The following is a 19,238-nucleotide window of genomic DNA, read 5'->3' on the forward strand; positions in this document are numbered from 1 at the left end:
GCAGTACTACAGTACTACAGGGATTGTCTCGGCCTCCAGCTACAGTACTACAGGGATTGTCTCGGTCTCCAGCTACAGTACTACAGTACTACGGTACCACAGGGATGGTCTCGGTCTCCAGCTACAGTACTACAGTACTACAGGGATTGTCTCGGTCTCCAGCTACAGTACTACAGTGATTGTCTTGGTCTCCAGCTACAGTACTAAAGTACTACAGGGATGGTCTTGGTCTCCAGCTACAGTACTACAGTACTACAGGGATTGTCTTGGTCTCCAGCTACAGTACTACAGGGATTGTCTTGGTCTCCAGCTACAGTACTACAGTACTACAGGGATGGTCTTGGTCTCCAGCTACAGTACTACAGTACTACAGGGATAGTCTTGGTCTCCAGCTACAGTACTACAGGGATGGTCTTGATTGTCTCGGTCTCAAGCTACAGTACTACAGAGATTGTCTTGGTCTACATCTACAGTACTACAGGGAAGGTCTCGGTCTCCAGCTACAGTACTACAGTACTACAGGGATTGTCTCGGTCTCGAGCTACAGTACTACAGGGATTGTCTCGGTCTCGAGCTGCAGTACTACAGTACTACAGGGATTGTCTCGTCTCCAGCTACAGTACTACAGTACTACAGGGATTGTCTCGGTCTCCAGCTACAGTACTACAGTACTACAGTATTACAGGGATTGTCTCGGTCTCCAGCTACAGTACTACAGTACTACAGGGATTGTCTTGGTCTCCAACTACAGTACTACAGTACTACAGGGATTGTCTCGGTCTCCAGCTACAGTACTACAGGGATGGTCTCGGTCTCCAGCTACAGTACTACAGGGATGGTCTCGGTCTCCAGCTACAGTACTACAGGGTTAGAAACTACATTTCTTCCTCTCTCTTTTGATTGTGTTTACCATAACAGCTCTGGTAGCAAATAAACTGTCAATTATGATGACTCACTCTCTCTCTCTTTCTTCTTGATGCGTTTGCGTCGTTTGTCGATGGATGCCACCTCAGACTTGAGAGACAGGTAGTGGTTCCTGATGTCCTGCAGCTTCTCCTGGAGGAAGGAAATCCTCTCCAGACTACACATCTTCTCCAGGTCCGCTAGGGGAGGAGAGGAACAACATTGAAAGGAGAGGACTCAGTGGGATGTTTCAGAGTAGAAACATTGAACGGAGAGGACTCAGTGGGATGTCACACTGACAGGAGAGGAATCAGTGAGGTGTTTCAGAGTAGAAACATTGAAAGGAGATGTGAGGGCTCCTCCCTGCTCTGTCTACTGAGTTTTGCTGTGCTTACTTCCTGCAGGAGATTGGTGGGAAGAGTAGGAGAGGTGGGCGGAGCTGGGAGGGTAGTCAGTGCTGATGGGGCACACCTGTGAAAGCTCAGTTGTGGCAAAAAGCCACTGTTTCCCCATTCAGCAAGAGATTCCTCTCTCCGTGCATACATTTGCTTGTTTTGTTGTGGCTTTGGCAGTTGACACCTAATTTACTGACCTTCATGCCTCATCTTTATTTAGGGAATACATTCATATTGTTATTCCTTTACTCAGTGTGTGGTTTCCTATTGTTACAATCTTGAGCCAGGTTGTAACAGAGAGAACTCTGTGGGGTGTTTCAGATTATAAACATTGAAAGGAGAGGAATCAGTGGGTTGTTTCAGAGTAGAAAGCTAAACCAAACAGTATAAAACTAGTCTGTTCTATGTCCATTGCCCTCTGTGTGATCACAAAGGATTCTGTCTGACAAATCTACTTGTACAGTAACAGACAATCTGGTGGGACGTAGATGAGAATTCCTGTCGCTAGCATCAATCTGAGGGCTTGAGGCTCTGAAATACAGCCAGGGTTGGTTGAGGCTCTGTGAAAGACAGGCAAGGTTGGCTGAGGCTCTGTGAAAGACAGCCAGGGTTGGCTGAGGCTCTGTGAAAGACAGCCAGGGTTGGCTGAGGCTCTGAAAGACAGCCAGGGTTGGCTGAGGCTCTGTGAAAGACAGCCAGGGTTGGCTGAGGCTCTGTGAAAGACAGCCAGGGTTGGCTGAGGCTCTGTGAAAGACAGCCAGGGTTGGCTGAGGCTCTGTGAAAGACAGCCAGGGTTGGCTGAGGCTCTGTGAAAGACAGTCAGGGTTGGTTGAGGCACACTTACACATCTGGACGCTCCACTTGTAGACGGATGGTGTTCTGCCATTGTGCGCTCTGTGGTCAGGGTACCCATGCTGCTGCTCCTTGTGGTACTTCTGGCTGGATGGAGGGGTGTGTCCCTCAACCTGTCCCTGGCTGAGACACTTGGGGGAGATGGACCCCTTCATGTCTGCTGCACCATGGGTCTTGGAGGCTGAAGACTTAGCCATACTCTCACCCACTAACTGGTCTTCACTGTCACTGCTGTGGGCTGTAGGGGGAGGGGATGGCAGGACAGGAAGGAGAAGATATTAATTAGCTACAAACTTATTTTTCATTGTAACAACTTTTACAAGTAGATTAATTCCTTCGTTGGTAATTGCTCGTGCTTGGAGAGTTGTTAGAATGAACATTTGAAGACATTCTACAGCCAGATTCACCAGCCCTAGCGGAGGGCCAGATTCACCAGATTCACCAGCCCTAGCGGAGGGCCAGATTCACCAGCCCTTAGCGGAGGGCCAGATTCACCAGATTCACCAGCCCTAGCGGAGGGCCAGATTCACCAGCCCTTAGCGGAGGGCCAGATTCACCAGCCCTAGCGGAGGGCCAGATTCACCAGCCCTAGCGGAGGGCCAGATTCACCAGCCCTAGTGGAGACTCGGATCACCAGCCCTAGCGGAGGGCCAGATTCACCAGCCCTAGCGGAGGGCCAGATTCACCAGCCCTAGCGGAGGGCCAGATTCACCAGCCCTAGCGGAGGGCCAGATTCACCAGCCCTAGCGGAGGGCCAGATTCACCAGCCCTAGCGGAGGGCCAGATTCACCAGCCCTAGCGGAGGGCCAGATTCACCAGCCCTAGCGGAGGGCCAGATTCACCAGCCCTAGTGGAGACTCGGATCACCAGCCCTAGCGGAGGGCCAGATTCACCAGCCCTAGCGGAGGGCCAGATTCACCAGCCCTAGCGGAGGGCCAGATTCACCAACCCTAGCGGAGGACAGACACGCCCCCTCAGAGAGAGGGAGACACAGCTTAATGTGAGCGCTCACATTTTTCAACAAAAAAAGGATAGAGTTAGATCGACAGCCTTGGTTTCTCAAATGATTGCCTCGACTGGTTTACCAACTACTTCTCTGATAGAGTTCAGTGTGTCAAATCGGAGGGCCTGTTGTCCGGACCTCTGACAGTCTCTATGGGTGTGCCACAGGGTTCAATTCTCGGGCCGACTCTCTTTTCTGTATACATCAATGATGTTGCTCTTGCTGCTGGTGATTCTCTGATCCACCTCTATGCAGACGACAGCATTCTGTATATCTGGCCCCTTCTTGGACACTGTGTTAACTAACCTCCAGACGGGCTTCAATGCCATACAACTCTCCTTCCGTGGCCTCCAACTGCTCTTAAGCGCAAGTAAAACTAAATACATGCTATTCAATCGATCACTGCCCGCACCTGCTCGCACGTCCAGCATCACTACTCTGGACGGCTCTGACTTAGAATATGTGGACAACTACAAATACCTTGGTGTCTGTTTAGACTGTAAACTCTCCTTCCAGACTCACATTACATCACCAATCCAAAATTAAATCTAGAATCGGCTTCCTATATCGCAACAAAGCATCCTTCACTCGTGCTGCCAACCATACCCTCGTAAAACTGACCATCCTACCGATCCTCGACTGTGGTGATGTCATCTATAAAATAGCCTCCAACACTCTACTAAACAAACTGGATGCAGTCTATCAGTGCCATCCGTTTTGTCACCAAAGCCCCATACACTACCCACCATTGCGACCTGTACGCTCTCGTTGGTTGGCCCTCGCTTCATACTCGTCGCCAAACCCACTGGCTACAGGTTATCTACAAGTCTCTGCTAGGTAAAGCCCCGCCTTATCTCAGCTCACTGGACACCATAGCAGCACCCACTCGTAGCACGTGCTCCAGTAGGTATATCTCACTGGTCACCCCCAAAGCCAATTCCTCCTTTGGTCGTCTTTCCTTCCAGTTCTCTGCTGCCCATGACTGGAACGAATTGCAAAAATCTCTGAAGCTGGAGACTCACATCTCCCTCACTGGCTTTAAGCAGCAGCTGTCAGAGCAGCTTACAGATCACTGCACCTGTACATAGATCGGCTGTTTACAGATGGGCTATCTACCTACCTCATCCCCATACTGGTATTTATTTATTTATTTTGCTCCTTTGCACCCCAGTATCTCTACCTGCACATTCATCTTCTGCCGATCTACCATTCCAGTGTTTAATTGCTATATTGTAATTACTTCGCCACCATGGCCTATTTATTTCCTTAACTTACCTCATTTGCACTCACTGTATATAGACTTTTTGTTTTCTTTTGTTCTACTGTATTATTGACTGTATGTTTTGTTTATTCCATGTGTAACTCTGTGTTGTTGTATGTGTCGAATTGCTACACTTTATCTTGGCCAGGTCGCAGATGTAAATGAGAACATGTTCTCAACTGGCCTACCTGGTTAAATAAAGGTGAAATAAAATAAAGATAAACTTGGATTTTTCGGCAGGTACATATGCAGGATGCTACCCTCCCTCCAGGATGGCCTTGACTACAGATCAAAACTCCAAACCTAATTTTGACCAAAATGAACCAGAGAGATTACTGCTTCCAAGGTATTATTTTTCCAAGCTATACGGAGGGTGCTCTAGCCAACAAACAGCAGAGACCTGAGGACACCATTCCAACCTGAACTGAGCAAATTCAATTAGCACTAAGGTGTGAAGTAAAAAGGCCTTCGGGCCCAACAAGTGGCAGGAGTCTTTGACGCGCCCTTTGAAGCGCCCTCCTGTTTAAGACAATTCACTCCCCCCTCTCTCCCTGGTCTGTCTCCCTCTGTCTGGTACAGGTACCCCCACCACACTCCCCCCTCTCTCCCTGGTCTGTCTCCCCCTGTCTGGTACGGGTACCTCCACCACACTCCCCCCTCTCTCCCTGGTCTGTCTCCCCCTATCTGGTACGGGTACCTCCACCACACTCCCCCCTCTCTCCCTGGTCTGTCTCCCCCTGTCTGGTACGGGTACCTCCACCACACTCACCCCTCTCTCCCTAGTCTGTCTCCCCCTGTCTGGTACGGGTACCTCCACCACACTCCCCCCTCTCTCCCTGGTCTGTCTCCCCCTGTCTGGAACGGGTACCTCCACCACACTCACCCCTCTCTCCCTGGTCTGTCTCCCCCTGTCTGGAACAGGTACCTCCACCACACTCACCCCTCTCTCCCTGGTCTGTCTCCCCCTGTCTGGTACAGGTACCTCCACCACACTCACTCCTCTCTCCCTGGTCTGTCTCCCCCTGTCTGGTACGGGTACCTCCACCACACTCACTCCTCTCTCCCTGGTCTGTCCCCCCCTGTCTGGTACAGGTACCTCCAACACACTCACTCCTCTCTCCCTGGTCTGTCTCCCCCTGTCTGGTACAGGTACCTCCACCACACTCCCCCCTCTCTCCCTGGTCTGTCTCCCCCTGTCTGGAACAAGTACCTCCACCACACTCACCCCTCTCTCCCTGGTCTGTCTCCCCCTGTCTGGTACAGGTACCTCCACCACACTCACTCCTCTCTCCCTGGTCTGTCTCCCCCTGTCTGGTACGGGTACCTCCACCACACTCACTCCTCTCTCCCTGGTCTGTCTCCCCCTGTCTGGTACGGGTACCTCCACCACACTCACTCCTCTCTCCCTGGTCTGTCTCCCCCTGTCTGGTACAGGTACCTCCACCACACTCCCCCCTCTCTCCCTGGTCTGTCTCCCCCTGTCTGGTACAGGTACCTCCACTACACTCCCCCCTCTCTCCCTGGTCTGTCTCCCCCTGTCTGGTACAGGTACCTCCACCACACTCACCCCTCTCTCCCTGGTCTGTCTCCCCCTGTCTGGTACAGGTACCTCCAACACACTCACTCCTCTCTCCCTGGTCTGTCTCCCCCTGTCTGGTACAGGTACCTCCACCACACTCACCCCTCTATCCCTGGTCTGTCTCCCCCTGTCTGGTACAGGTACCTCCAACACACTCACTCCTCTCTCCCTGGTCTGTCTCCCCCTGTCTGGTACAGGTACCTCCACCACACTCCCCCCTCTCTCCCTGGTCTGTCTCCCCCTGTCTGGTACAGGTACTTCCACTACACTACCCCCTCTCTCCCTGGTCTGTCTCCCCCTGTCTGGTACAGGTACCTCCACCACACTCACCCCTCTCTCCCTGGTCTGTCTCCCCTGTCTGGTACAGGTACCCCCACCACACTCACCCCTCTCTCCCTGGCCTGTCTGGTACAGGTACCTCCAACACACTCACCCCTCTCTCCCTGGCCTGTCTCCCCCTGTCTGGTACAGGTACCTCCACTACACTCCCCCCTCTCTCCCTGGTCTGTCTCCCCCTGTCTGGTACAGGTACCTCCAACACACTCACTCCTCTCTCCCTGGTCTGTCTCCCCCTGTCTGGTACAGGTACCTCCAACACACTCACTCCTCTCTCCCTGGTCTGTCCCCCCCTGTCTGGTACAGGTACCTCCAACACACTCACTCCTCTCTCCCTGGTCTGTCTCCCCCTGTCTGGTACGGGTACCTCCACCACACTCACTCCTCTCTCCCTGGTCTGTCTCCCCCTGTCTGGTACAGGTACCTCCACCACACTCCCCCTCTCTCCCTGGTCTGTCTCCCCCTGTCTGGTACAGGTACCTCCACTACACTCCCCCCTCTCTCCCTGGTCTGTCTCCCCCTGTCTGGTACAGGTACCTCCACCACACTCACCCCTCTCTCCCTGGTCTGTCTCCCCCTGTCTGGTACAGGTACCTCCAACACACTCACCCCTCTCTCCCTGGCCTGTCTCCCCCTGTCTGGTACAGGTACCTCCACTACACTCCCCCCTCTCTCCCTGGTCTGTCTCCCCCTGTCTGGTACAGGTACCTCCAACACACTCACTCCTCTCTCCCTGGTCTGTCTCCCCCTGTCTGGTACAGGTACCTCCAACACACTCACTCCTCTCTCCCTGGTCTGTCCCCCCCTGTCTGGTACAGGTACCTCCAACACACTCACTCCTCTCTCCCTGGTCTGTCTCCCCCTGTCTGGTACAGGTAACTCCACCACACTCCCCCCCTCTCTCCCTGGTCTGTCTCCCCCTGTCTGGTACAGGTACCCCCACCACACTCACCCCTCTCTCCCTGGCCTGTCTGGTACAGGTACCTCCAACACACTCCCTCCTCTCTCCCTGGTCTGTCTCCCCTGTCTGGTACAGGTAACTCCACCACACTCCCCCCCTCTCTCCCTGGTCTGTCTCCCCCTGTCTGGTACAGGTACCCCCACCACACTCACCCCTCTCTCCCTGGCCTGTCTGGTACAGGTACCTCCAACACACTCCCTCCTCTCTCCCTGGTCTGTCTCCCCCTGTCTGGTACAGGTACCTCCACCACACTCCCCCCTCTCTCCCTGGTCTGTCTCCCCCTGTCTGGTACAGGTACTTCCACTACACTCCCCCCTCTCTCCCTGGTCTGTCTCCCCCTGTCTGGTACAGGTACCTCCACCACACTCCCCCCTCTCTCCCTGGTCTGTCTCCCCCTGTCTGGTACAGGTACCCCCACCACACTCACCCCTCTCTCCCTGGCCTGTCTGGTACAGGTACCTCCACCACACTCCCCCCTCTCTCCCTGGTCTGTCTCCCCCTGTCTGGTACAGGTACCTCCAACACACTCACTCCTCTCTCCCTGGTCTGTCTCCCCCTGTCTGGTACCCCCAACACACTCACTCCTCTCTCCCTGGTCTGTCTCCCCCTGTCTGGTACAGGTACGTCCACCACACTCACCCCTCTCTGCCTGGTCTGTCTCCCCCTGTCTGGTACAGGTACCCCACCACACTCCCCCCTCTATCCCTGGTCTGTCTCCCCCTGTCTGGTACAGGTACCTCCAACACACCCACTCCTCTCTCCCTGGTCTGTCTCCCCCTGTCTGGTACAGGTAACTCCACCACACTCCCCCCCTCTCTCCCTGGTCTGTCTCCCCCTGTCTGGTACAGGTACCCCCACCACACTCACCCCTCTCTCCCTGGCCTGTCTGGTACAGGTACCTCCAACACACTCCCTCCTCTCTCCCAAGCTTTCGCTCACCTCCAGCACACAGGCACTGTTGGGGTGAGAAACTGAACTTAAAATGGCCCCGTTATATATTTAATTTTTTTCTTGTGCATTTTGCTATTTGCCTCATGACTCCTGTATGCTTTGTTGACTATGAACTTTCTTGTTTACCCGACCGTGGGACAGTGTTTGTTCCCACACTCGGGACTATGACTCTCTATTGGTTACACAGACTCTTGGCCTCCCATCCTATTCTAACCACCTCTCGCCGGCTTTGTATTCACGTTACCTGATGAAATTGCTGTATAATATGATCTTGTTGCCATCTGATGCACTCCCTGTCCTCTGCCGTGCCTTGATTGTATTACTGTTGATGATATCTGGAAATGTGCATGTACACCCTCCATCTACTGTTGCTAGCTCCAATTCTGACTTGTGCTCTTATATCTGCTTCACTGAGTTCTGCTCTCATAAAAGTCTGGGTTTTCTGCACTTTAACACTAGAAGCGTATTACCTAAAAAGGATCAATTGAAAGTGTGGGTTCACAGCTCCAATCCAGATGTGTTGGTCATTACTGAGACGTAAGGAAGTGTTTTGAATACCGATGTTAACCTTTCTGGTTATAACGTTTTTTTTGTCAAGACAGACCTTCCAAAGGTGGGGGATCACCTTCAGTGCTCGGGTGTCTCCAAGTCTGTCCCCAAACAACTTGATTATCTGGTTTTCAGCATTCAACTTTAGGGTTAGGGTTTCAAATTAGCAAAAAAAATAACCGTCCTCTCACCTCCAACTGCGTCTATTTTCAGCAAACTTAACATAAAATTCAACAACTGAGTCATAAATTGAACAACTTCCACAGACATGGAATAATGTGTCCCTGAACAAAGGGAGGGAGGGAGGGAGGGGGGGGGGGGTCAAAAGTAACAGTCAGTATATGGTGTGGCCAACAGCTGCATTAAGTACTGCAGTGCATCTCCTCATGGACTGCACCAGATTTTCCAGTTCTTGCTGTGAGATGTTATCCCACTCTTCCACCAAGGCACCTGCACGTTTCTGGGGGGAATGGCCCTAGCCCTCACCCTCCGATCCAACAGGTCTCAGACGTGCTCAATGGGATTAAGATACGGGCTCTTTGCTGGCCATGGCAGAACACTGACATTCCTGTCTTGCAGGAGATCACGCAGAGGACGAGCAGTATGGCTGGTGGCATTGTCATGCTGGAGGGTCATGTCAGGATGAGCCTGCAGGAATGGTACCACATGAGGGAGTAGGATGTCTTCCCTGTAACACACAGCGTTGAGATTGCCTGCAATGACAACAAGCTCAGTCCGATGATGCTGTGACACACCGCCCCAGACCATGACAGACCCTCCACCTTCAAATCGATCCCCCTCCAGAGTACAGGCCTCGGTGTAACGCTCATTCCTTCGACAATAAACGCGAATCCGACCATCACCCCCGGTGAACAAAAGCGCGACTCGTCAGTGAAGGGCACTTTTTTGCCAGTCCTGTCTAGTCCAGCGACGGTGGGTTTGTGCCCATAGGCAACGATGTTGCCAGTGATGTCTGGTGAGGACCTGTCTTACAACAGGCCTACAAGCCCTCAGTCCAGCCTCTCTCAGCCTATTGCAGACAGTCTGAGCACTAATGGAGGGATTGTGCATTCCTGGTGTAAGTCGGGCAGTTGTTGTTGCCATCCTGTACCTGTCCCGCAGGTGTGATGTTCGGATGTACCGATCCTGTGCATGTGATGTTACACGTGGTCTGCCACTGCGAGGACGATCAGCTGTCCGTCCCGTCTCCCTGTAGCGCTGTCTTAGGCGTCTCACAGAAGGACATGGCAATTTATTGCCCTGGACATATCTGCAGTCTTCATGCCTCCTTGCAGCATGCTTAAGGCATGTTCACGCAAATGAGCAGGGACCCATTCTTTTGGTGTTTTTCCAGAGTCAGTAGAAAGGCCTCTTTCTACTTGCCTACCGTCTGTAAGCTGTTAGTGTCTTAACGACTGTTCATTAATTGTTTATGGTTCATTGAACACGCATGGGAAACAGTGTTTAAACCCTTTACAATGAAGATCTGTGACGTTACTTGGATGTTTACTAATTATCTTTGAAAGACAAGGTCCTGAAAAAGGGATATTTATTTTTTGCTGAGTTTTGCTCTTTGTTGAATGTTGCTGGATACTATCGTCCTCAATCAGCACCGGCCTGTACCCTACCTGCCCTAAGCCCTCTCCTGGCCCCTTACACTAAGTCTGAATTTGTCCTGCTAGGTGACCTAAACTGGGACATGCTTACACCACCTGACCAAGTCCTAAAGCCACGGGACTCCCTAAATATTTCTCAGATTATTACTAATCCCACAAGGTATGACTCAACACCCAGAAAACGCTACTCTTCTCGACGTTATCCTCACAAATGATCCTGATAGGTATCAGTTCTGGTGTTTTCTGTAATGACCTTGGGGATTACTGTTTTACAGCCTGTGTTCGTAATGGCTGCTCAGTGAAACAAGTTGTCCTGATTTGTCATAGACGCTTGCTAAAAAACTTTGAGCAAGCCTTCCTTCATGAACTGGCCTCTGTAAAATGGTATAGAATCAGATCCCCTCTGTCGAAGACGCTTGGACCTTCTTATTTTATATTTTCAGTGGTATTGTTAACAAACACACCCCCATAAAGAAAATGAGAATTATACTGTTTCAGCCCCTGGTTCGACCGCGATGTGGCAGAGTTACTCCACCTCAAGAATTGCATTTGACGACAGGCTCGGCACAAGTATACTCAGGCTGACTGGCTCTCATTCAGGCAAATGAGAAATAAGTGCACTCAGGCTATCCGGATGGCCAAAGTTAGTTACTTTAAGGAGCAGTTTTCTCTCTGTGGGTCTATCTCCAAGAAGTTCTGGAAAACGGCTAAAGACCTGGAGAATAAACCCTCCTCCTCACAGCTGCCATTGTCTCTTAATGTTGATGTGGTTGTTACTGACCGGAAGCACATGGCTGAGTTCTAATCACCATTTCATTAAGTCAGGATTCCAATTTGACTCAGCCATTCCTCCTTCCAGTCCAACATTTTCTCTTCTCCCACCCATTCTAAAGCGACTATCCCCGACGCTTCTCCCTCTTTTTTTCCCCCTGCCCCGCAACAAAGTTTCTCCCTGTAGGTGGTCACTGAGTCCGAGGTGCTAAAGGAGCTCCTTAAACTTGACCCCAAAAAACATCTTGGTCAGATGGCTTAGACCCTTTAGGCTTGGCGACGATAGGGGCAGCAAACTAATCTCCAACCTTTTTCTCCTCTCTAGAGAGGTTCCCATTGCTTTGAAGACAGTCACAGTTTGTTCTTTATTTAAAGGGGAGATCAAGCTGATCCTAACTGTTATAGGCCTATTTCTCTTTTGCCCTGTTTATCAAAAGTGTTGGAGAAACTTATCAACGGACTGGTTTTCTTGATGTCTATAGTGTTCTCTCTGGTATGCAATCTGGTTATGGATGTCACTGCAACCTTAGGTCCTCAATGATGTCACCATTGCCCTTGATTCTAAGCGATGTTGTGCTGCTATTTTTATTGACTTGGCCAAAGCTGTTTGTTTTAGACCATTCCATTCTTGTGGACTAGCTAAGGAGTACTGGTGTCTCTGAGGGGTCTTTGGCCTGGTTTGCTAATTACATCTCTGAGTGCAGTGTATAAAGTCAGCCACTGCTTGTCACCAAGGGAGTACCCCAAGGCTCGATCCTAGGCCCCACGCTCTTCTCAATTTACAGCAACATAGCTCAGGCAGTAGGAAGCTCTCTCATCCATTTATATGCAGATGATACAGTCTAAAACTCAGCTGGCCCCTCCCTGGATATTGTGTTAAATGCTCTACAACTTTCTTAGTGTCCAACAAGCTTTCTCTACCCTTAACCTTGTTCTGAACACCTCCAAAACAAAGGTTGTGTGGTTTGGTAGGAAGAATGCCCTTCTCCCTACAGGTGTGATTACTACCTCTGAGGGTTAAGAGCTTGAGGTAGTCACCTCATACAAGTACTTGGGAGTATGGCTAGATGGTGCACTGTCCTTCTCTCAGCACATATCAAAGCTGCAGGCTAAAGTTAAATCTAGACTTGGTTTTCTCTATCGTAATCGCTCCTCTTTCACCCCAGCTGCCAAACTAACCTTGATTCAGATGACCATCCTACCCATGCTAGATTACAGAGATATAATTTATAGATTGGCAGGTAAGGGTGCTCTCGAGTGGATAGATGTTCTTTACCATTCTGCCATCAGATTTGCCACCAATGCTACCTACTGCAGCCCTCATCCTCCACATACAACACCCGTTCTGCTAGTCACTTCCCCAAAGCACACACATCCCTTGATCGCTCACTTCATTCAAAGACTCAGTCATGAACACTCTTACTGACAGTTGTGGCTGCTTTGTGTGATGTATTGTTGTCTCTACCTTCTTGCCCTTTGTGCTGTTGTCTGGGCCCAATAATGTTTGTACCATGTTTTGTGTTGCTACCATGTTGTTATGTTGTGTTGCTACCATGTTGTTATGTTGTGTTGATACCATGTTGTTGTGTTGATACCATGTTGTTGTGTTGATACCATGTTGTTATGTTGTGTTACTGGTCACTTTTTGTGGTGTTGTCTCTTGTTGTGATGTGTGTTTTGTCCTATATTTATATTGTTTTCATTTTGTAATCCCAGGCCCCTGTCCCCACAGAAGGCCTTTTGGTAAAAGTATTCCCCAATTGTAATTAACTGACTTGCCTAGCTAGAAAAAAAGGGCCAGATGCCCTAGAGGGACAGATTCCTCAGTACCTAGTGGGTGCTGTCAAAGACAGGGATATCATACTCGTCCTTACCAGTTTTCCTGTTGTTCTTCTTGGGAGGCACTGAGCTCTTTCTGTTTGGCCTGGGTTTCTTTGCTGCTCCACCTGCCTGCTGTTCCTTCTGACGCTTGTGACTGGCAGACACTGGAAGGTGAAGACAGGAAGGACACAGAGACTGAGTGAAAGTGTATAAACAAAGCCTGTCAAACATCTCCAAACTAAAATGGAAAGAGGAACAAGAGTACTCGATGTCTGCTCAGCTTTCTCTCACTTTAACTGTGAACTTTTAATCAACATTTCGATCCTTAACGTTAAGAAAAATTCAAAACAGAAAAACAATGTTTTTGTTTTTTCACATTAAAATCACAAAACATATTTTCTGTGTTGTAGCCTAACTAGATAACAGGCTATAAAGGCCTGGGGAAAGTTGTCATTTAAATAATACCAAAGGAAGAGGAACTTTAGGCTAACTGGTGAATTTGCAAGACAGATGACCAAGACATATGCGTACGGTTCTGCCTGCCCCCTCTCTCTCCCTCGTGCTGGGTCGCCTGGGGCGTATTCATTACGCCGATTTTTGTTGCAAAACTTTTCTTAAACGGAACGAAACGGGAAGTAACATGTAACTCTTTTAAACTGTTGCATTTTATTTTTACAAATACACTACATGACCAAAAGGTTGTGGGCACCTGCTTGTTGAATATCTCATTCCAAAATCATGGGCATTAATATGGAGTTGGTCCCCCCTTTTGCTGCTATTACAGCCGCCACTCTTCTGGGAAGGAGTTCCATTAGATGTTAGAAGATTGCTGCAGGAACTTGCTTCCGTTCAGCCCTTAAGAGCATTAGTAAGGTCAGGCACTGATGTTGGGCGATTACGCCTGGCTCGCAGTCAGCGTTCAAATTCATCCCAAGGGTGTTTGATGGGGTTGAGATCAGGGCTCTGTGCAGGCCAGTCAAGTTCTTCCACATTGATCTAGACAAATCACTTCTGTATGGACCTCGCTTTGTGCACAGGGGCATTTGTGCTTTGTGCACGGGGGCATTGTCATGCTGAAACCGGAAAGGGCCTTCACCAAACTATTGCCACAAAGGTGGAAGCACAGAATCGTCTAGAATGTCATTGTATGCGGCAGCATTAAGATTTCCCTTCACTGGAACTAAGGGTCCCGAACCATGAAAAACTGCCCCACCATTATTCCTCCTCCACCAAACTTTACAGTTGCCACTATGCATTGGGGCAGGTAGCGTTCTCCTGGCATCTGACAAACCCAGATTTGTCTGTCGGACTGCCAGATAGTGAAGCGTGACTCATTTCCACTGCTCCAGAGTCCAAAGGCGGTGAGCTTTACAGCTGACGCTTGGCATTGCGCATGCTGATCTTAGGCTTGTGTGTGGCTGCTTGGCCACGGAAACCAATTTCATGAAGCTCCCGACGAACAGTTCTTGTGGCGACGTTGTGTCCAGGGGCAGTTTGGAACTCTGTAGTGAGTGTTGTACACACTTCAGCACTCGTCGTTCCCGTTCTGTGACCTTGTGTGGCCTACCACTTCGCAGCTGAGTGGTTGATGCTCCTACACTTTCACTTAATAACAGCACTTATAGTTGACCGGGGCAACTCTAGCAGGGCCAAGATTTGACATACTGACTTGTGGCATCCTATGATGGTGCCACATTTTAAAGACACTGGGCTCTTCAGTAAGGCCATTTTACAGCCAATGTTTGTCTATGGAGATTGCATGGCTGTGTGCTCGATTTTATACACCTGTCAGTAACGGGTGTGGCTGAAATTGCCGAATTGACTAATTTGAAGGTAGGTGTGTGTGCATCTGGAAAGTATTCAGCCCCCTGGACTTTTCCCACATTTTGTAACAGTAGCCTTATTCTAAAATGGATTAAATTTATTTAAAAAACTATCTACACACACTACCCCATAATGACAAAGCGAAAACAAATGTATTAATAATAAAATGTTCGATTGGGTTCAAGTCCAGGCTCTGGCTGGGCCACTCAAGGACACTCATAGACTTGACCCGAAGCCACTCCTGTGTTGTCTTGGCTGTGTGCTTAGGGTCATCGTCCTGTTGGATGGTGAACCTTTGCCCCAGTCTGAGGTCCTGAGCGCTCTGGAGCAGATTTTCATCAAGGATCTCTCTGTACTTTGCTCCGTTCATCTTTCCCTCGATCCTGACCAGTCTCCCTGCTGCTAAAAAACATCTCCACAGCATGATGCTGTCACCACCACGCTTCACTGTAGGGATGGTGTCAGGTCTCCTCTAGATGTGATGCTTGGTATTCAGGCCAATGAGTTCAATCTTGGTTTCATCAGAGAAGAGAATCTTGTTTCTCATGGTCTGAGTCCTCTAGGTGCCTTTTGGTAAACTCCAAGCAGGCTGTAATGAGCCTTTTACTGAGGGGTTGTTTCCGTCTGGCCACTCCACGATAAAGGCTTGATTGGTGGAGTACTGCAGAGATGGTTATCCTTCTGGAAGGTTCTCCCATCTACACAGAGGAACTCTGGAGCTCTGTCTGTACGACCATCGGGTTCTTGGTCACCTCCCTGACCAAGGCCCTTCTCCCCTGATTGCTCAGTTTGGCCGGGCAGCCAGCTCTAGGAAGAGTCTTGGTGGTTCCAAACTTCTTACATTTTTAAGAATGATGGAGACCACTATGTCCTTGGGAACCTTCAATGCTGCATATATATTTTTGGTACCCTCCCCAGATCTTTGCCTCGACACAATCCTGTCTTCGACCTCATGGCTTGGTTTATCTGTTCTGACATGCACTGTCAACTGTGGGACCTTTTTATAGACAGATGTTTGCCTTCCTAAATCATGTCCAATCAATTGAATTTACCACAGGTGGACTCCTATCAAGTTGTAGAAACATCTCAAGGAAGATCAATGGAAACAGGATGCACCTGAGCTCAATGTTTAGTCTTATAGCAAAGGGTGTGAAAACTTATGAAAAAAATGTATTGTTAATTTGCAAAGAATTTGAAAATCCTGTTATCGCTTTAATTGCAGATGGAGGATTTTCTTTGTATTTAATCCATTTTAGCAACAAAATGTGGAAAAGGGAAAAGGTCAAATTTCACCTACTCATTACAGGTTTTTATTTCATTTTTACAGTTTTCTACTTTGTAGAATAATAGTGAAGACATCAACTATGAAATAACACATGGAATCATGTAGTATAATATGAGATTCTTCAAAATTCTATTTATTTTATTTCACCTTTATTTAACCAGGTAAGCTAGTTGAGAACAAGTTCTCATTTACAACTGCGACCTGGCCAAGATAAAGCAAAGCAGTTCGACACAAACAACAACACAGAGTTACACATGGAGTAAACAAACATACAGTAGAAAAAATCTATATACAGTGAGTGCAAATGTGGTAGGATAAGAGAGGTAAGGCAATACATAAGCCATAGTGGCGAAATAATTACAATTTAGCAATTAAACACTGGAGTGATAGATGTGCAGAATATGAGTTTGCAAGTAGAGATACTTGGGGTGCAAAGGAGCAAAATAAATAACATTATGGGGATGAGATAGTTGGATGGGATATTTACAGATGGGCTATGTACAGGGGCAGTGAGCTGCTCTGACAGCTGGTGCTTAAAGCTGGGAATCAACAGTGGTAAATAGCTCCCAACATTTTCCGGCGGCCTTGGCTCCCTTGGGAATGTTATATTAACTATTATAGTTGATGGTTATTACTGGTTTCTTAATATGTTTGAGCCAATCAGTTGTTGTGACATGGTAGGGGTGGTATACAGAAGATAGCCCTATTTGGTAAAACACCAAGTCCATATTATTGCAAGAACAGCTCAAATAAGCAAAGAGAAACAACAGTCCATCATTACTTTAAGACATGAAGGTCAGTCAATATGTACAATTTCATATCTGAGATCATATTGTGTGTGTGCAAATTGCATGGAATTGTTGTGCAATTTTAAATGTTTAAATATGAAACTATTTGTGAAAAGATTAAATGTAATTTTAGCTTCTTAAATGAGAGAACGGTTTGTCATAGAGAAACTCTGCTCACTCAGAGGCCCCACCCAAGTGAACAGACATTGGTTGTAAACTATGAAACTTAGCCCTTCTTTCACCACTATATAAACACGTTGACGAAAATGCAACTTCCTGTTCCGAGGACATGAGGACGACGACGCTAAAAGGGCTCAGATAATAAACTAACGAAATTAGTGTTCAATGTGAAGATGACGATCAACACGCCGAAAGGATGAATTTCGACTATACCAGACAGAATATAGCACGAGCTTAAAAGTATGGCAACTTGGTATAAACTTTGAACTCTTATTCACTTCAGAAGTGATACCTCCTAGCCTTTTAGTTAGCAGAAGCAGCTGCTGTAAACATGAGCTAGGAAAGCTGAAGAGTTCCATCAGCCACTCCTGGGCTACAATCACCTATCCGGACCCGTTTTACTGCCGACGCGGAGCCCCACCGGGCCTTCACGACTGGACTACCGATCTTATCTGCCCGAGGGAGTTATCCAACTGGCCCCTCCGTCGCGACGTTACCTGAACGCCCATCTGCGGCCCGCTAATCGTTAGCTGTCTTATCGGCTGCTATCTGAATAGGTCTATCGGACAATTTTTCTTGGGTCACTATAACTATATCGCCAATTGGATTGATCCCCTCTACTAGTCCCTAACTGTTTTATGGGCCTGCTGTAAGCGGTCTGTATGCAGCCAAATGATGGTCAGAGACCAAGAGCAGCACTGCCCCCTCAAGATTCTGAGCCTGCTTGGCAGGGTTGGTCCTGCAAAGCCAAAGCCCCCTAAAGGGAGAGCATACTACACACGTAAATTCTCAAAGCTGCTAATGAGAACCTTGATGACCTTGTACCTAGCCGGTGGGAATTCCGGTGGGGTGCCCGCACCCAGGCAGTGGCAGTGCTGGCAACACTAGCTGCAGTAACCCATGGGGAGGGGGTCACACTTGGACATTCAGAGAGGGGGTATATTATGTGACCCTAGTGGCACAGAATCAAAGTCGGACTGCATGGAGATGCTTGGGAATATGGTCAATACGGGTGACTGTATTGTAGGGGTTTCAGGGTAGAGGTGTACATTTGACCTCCATCATCTAGGATGTGACAATGGTAAATAAAATCTCTTATTTTTTGCCTATTTTTTTGTGTGGTCTTCTCGTGCAGCTGCAACTGCAAGTACATTTGTAAATCAAGACCTATCTTGAGTTGGGCTCTGGGGTGGTGCAATTGTTGAGTAAGTGAGCTTATGGTTGTGTGGGGGTATGGGTTGAGTGTGTGTGGGTGTATGTGTGTATCCCACAACTGTTGCGAAGAAGTAAAAGATGTTAGGGACAATAGAGGATGATCCACAGCTATATATAATACAAATCGAGGTGAGGGCGATGGAAATGCATTTGGCAGTTAATCTACTTCAATTCGGTAAATGGCACTGTGTGCTCTTTTCAAAGGATGGATCCCAGTCGGTTATGGGTTATGGGATACAGGGGGTTGAGGGTGGTCTGCCAGGCATTGGGATGACAAACCAACTCGGGATGAGGAGGACTTTTAGCGGGTGGAATAGTAGGGACCAATTGGAGGTTTACTTAGTAGAAATGCAAAGATCAAGGTACAGCTATATAGACACTCAATCATCATGTTACTGTTTAATGGTACGTTTACAAACATATATTTTGATAAATATAATTGAAAGTTGTGTCTCATTATGGTAAGTGGTGAAATAAGTATAGCCAGTTACAATTGTAATGGCCTAGCAGATAATAAGAAAAGACGATCAGTATTTACCTGGCTAAAAGAGAAGGAATATAATATCTATTGTTTACAGGAAACTCATTCAACAATTTTAGATGAAGTTTTGTGGAAAAAGAACTGGGTGATGGTTTTAAAAAACAATAATTTTGATCCAAATGTGCAAATTGTCCAAACAGATTCTCAAGGTAGATGGATTATTTTAAATATGTTATTGGATAATACAGAATTTATTGGACAATACAGAATTTCCACGTGGGTGAGGATATTGGACATTTAATCAAAGCCTACTAGATGATAAATTGTTTAGAACCAGGACAGAAGAATTTATAACTGACTTTTCCAGACATAACATAGGTACAGCAGATCCCCTTATTGTATGGGACACTTTTAAATGTGCCTTTAGAGGCAATGCAATTCAGTACTCATCAATAAAACAAAAGCAA

General features: G+C 48.2%; 1 protein-coding gene across 4 annotated transcripts in view; it reads right to left on the minus strand.

Annotated features, from left to right (window-relative positions):
- LOC110499571 (AT-rich interaction domain 4B) overlaps positions 1-19,238 on the minus strand; it is a 175,863-nt gene that overhangs the window by 10,598 nt on the left and 146,027 nt on the right. For all 4 annotated transcript variants that reach the window (XM_090211960.1, XM_090211963.1, XM_090211961.1 and 1 more), the window contains 3 exons: positions 13,052-13,162; positions 2,143-2,388; positions 957-1,103 (listed from right to left, as the gene is read on the minus strand). In XM_090211960.1, the coding sequence (XP_090068086.1) occupies positions 957-1,103; positions 2,143-2,388; positions 13,052-13,162 (504 nt within the window). The remainder of the gene's footprint in view (positions 1-956; positions 1,104-2,142; positions 2,389-13,051; positions 13,163-19,238) is intronic.

The sequence above is a fragment of the Oncorhynchus mykiss genome, chromosome 20 (genome assembly GCF_057628025.1).
Source record: "Oncorhynchus mykiss isolate SJ-2025 chromosome 20, ASM5762802v1, whole genome shotgun sequence".
NCBI classification, from domain to species: domain Eukaryota; kingdom Metazoa; phylum Chordata; class Actinopteri; order Salmoniformes; family Salmonidae; genus Oncorhynchus; species Oncorhynchus mykiss.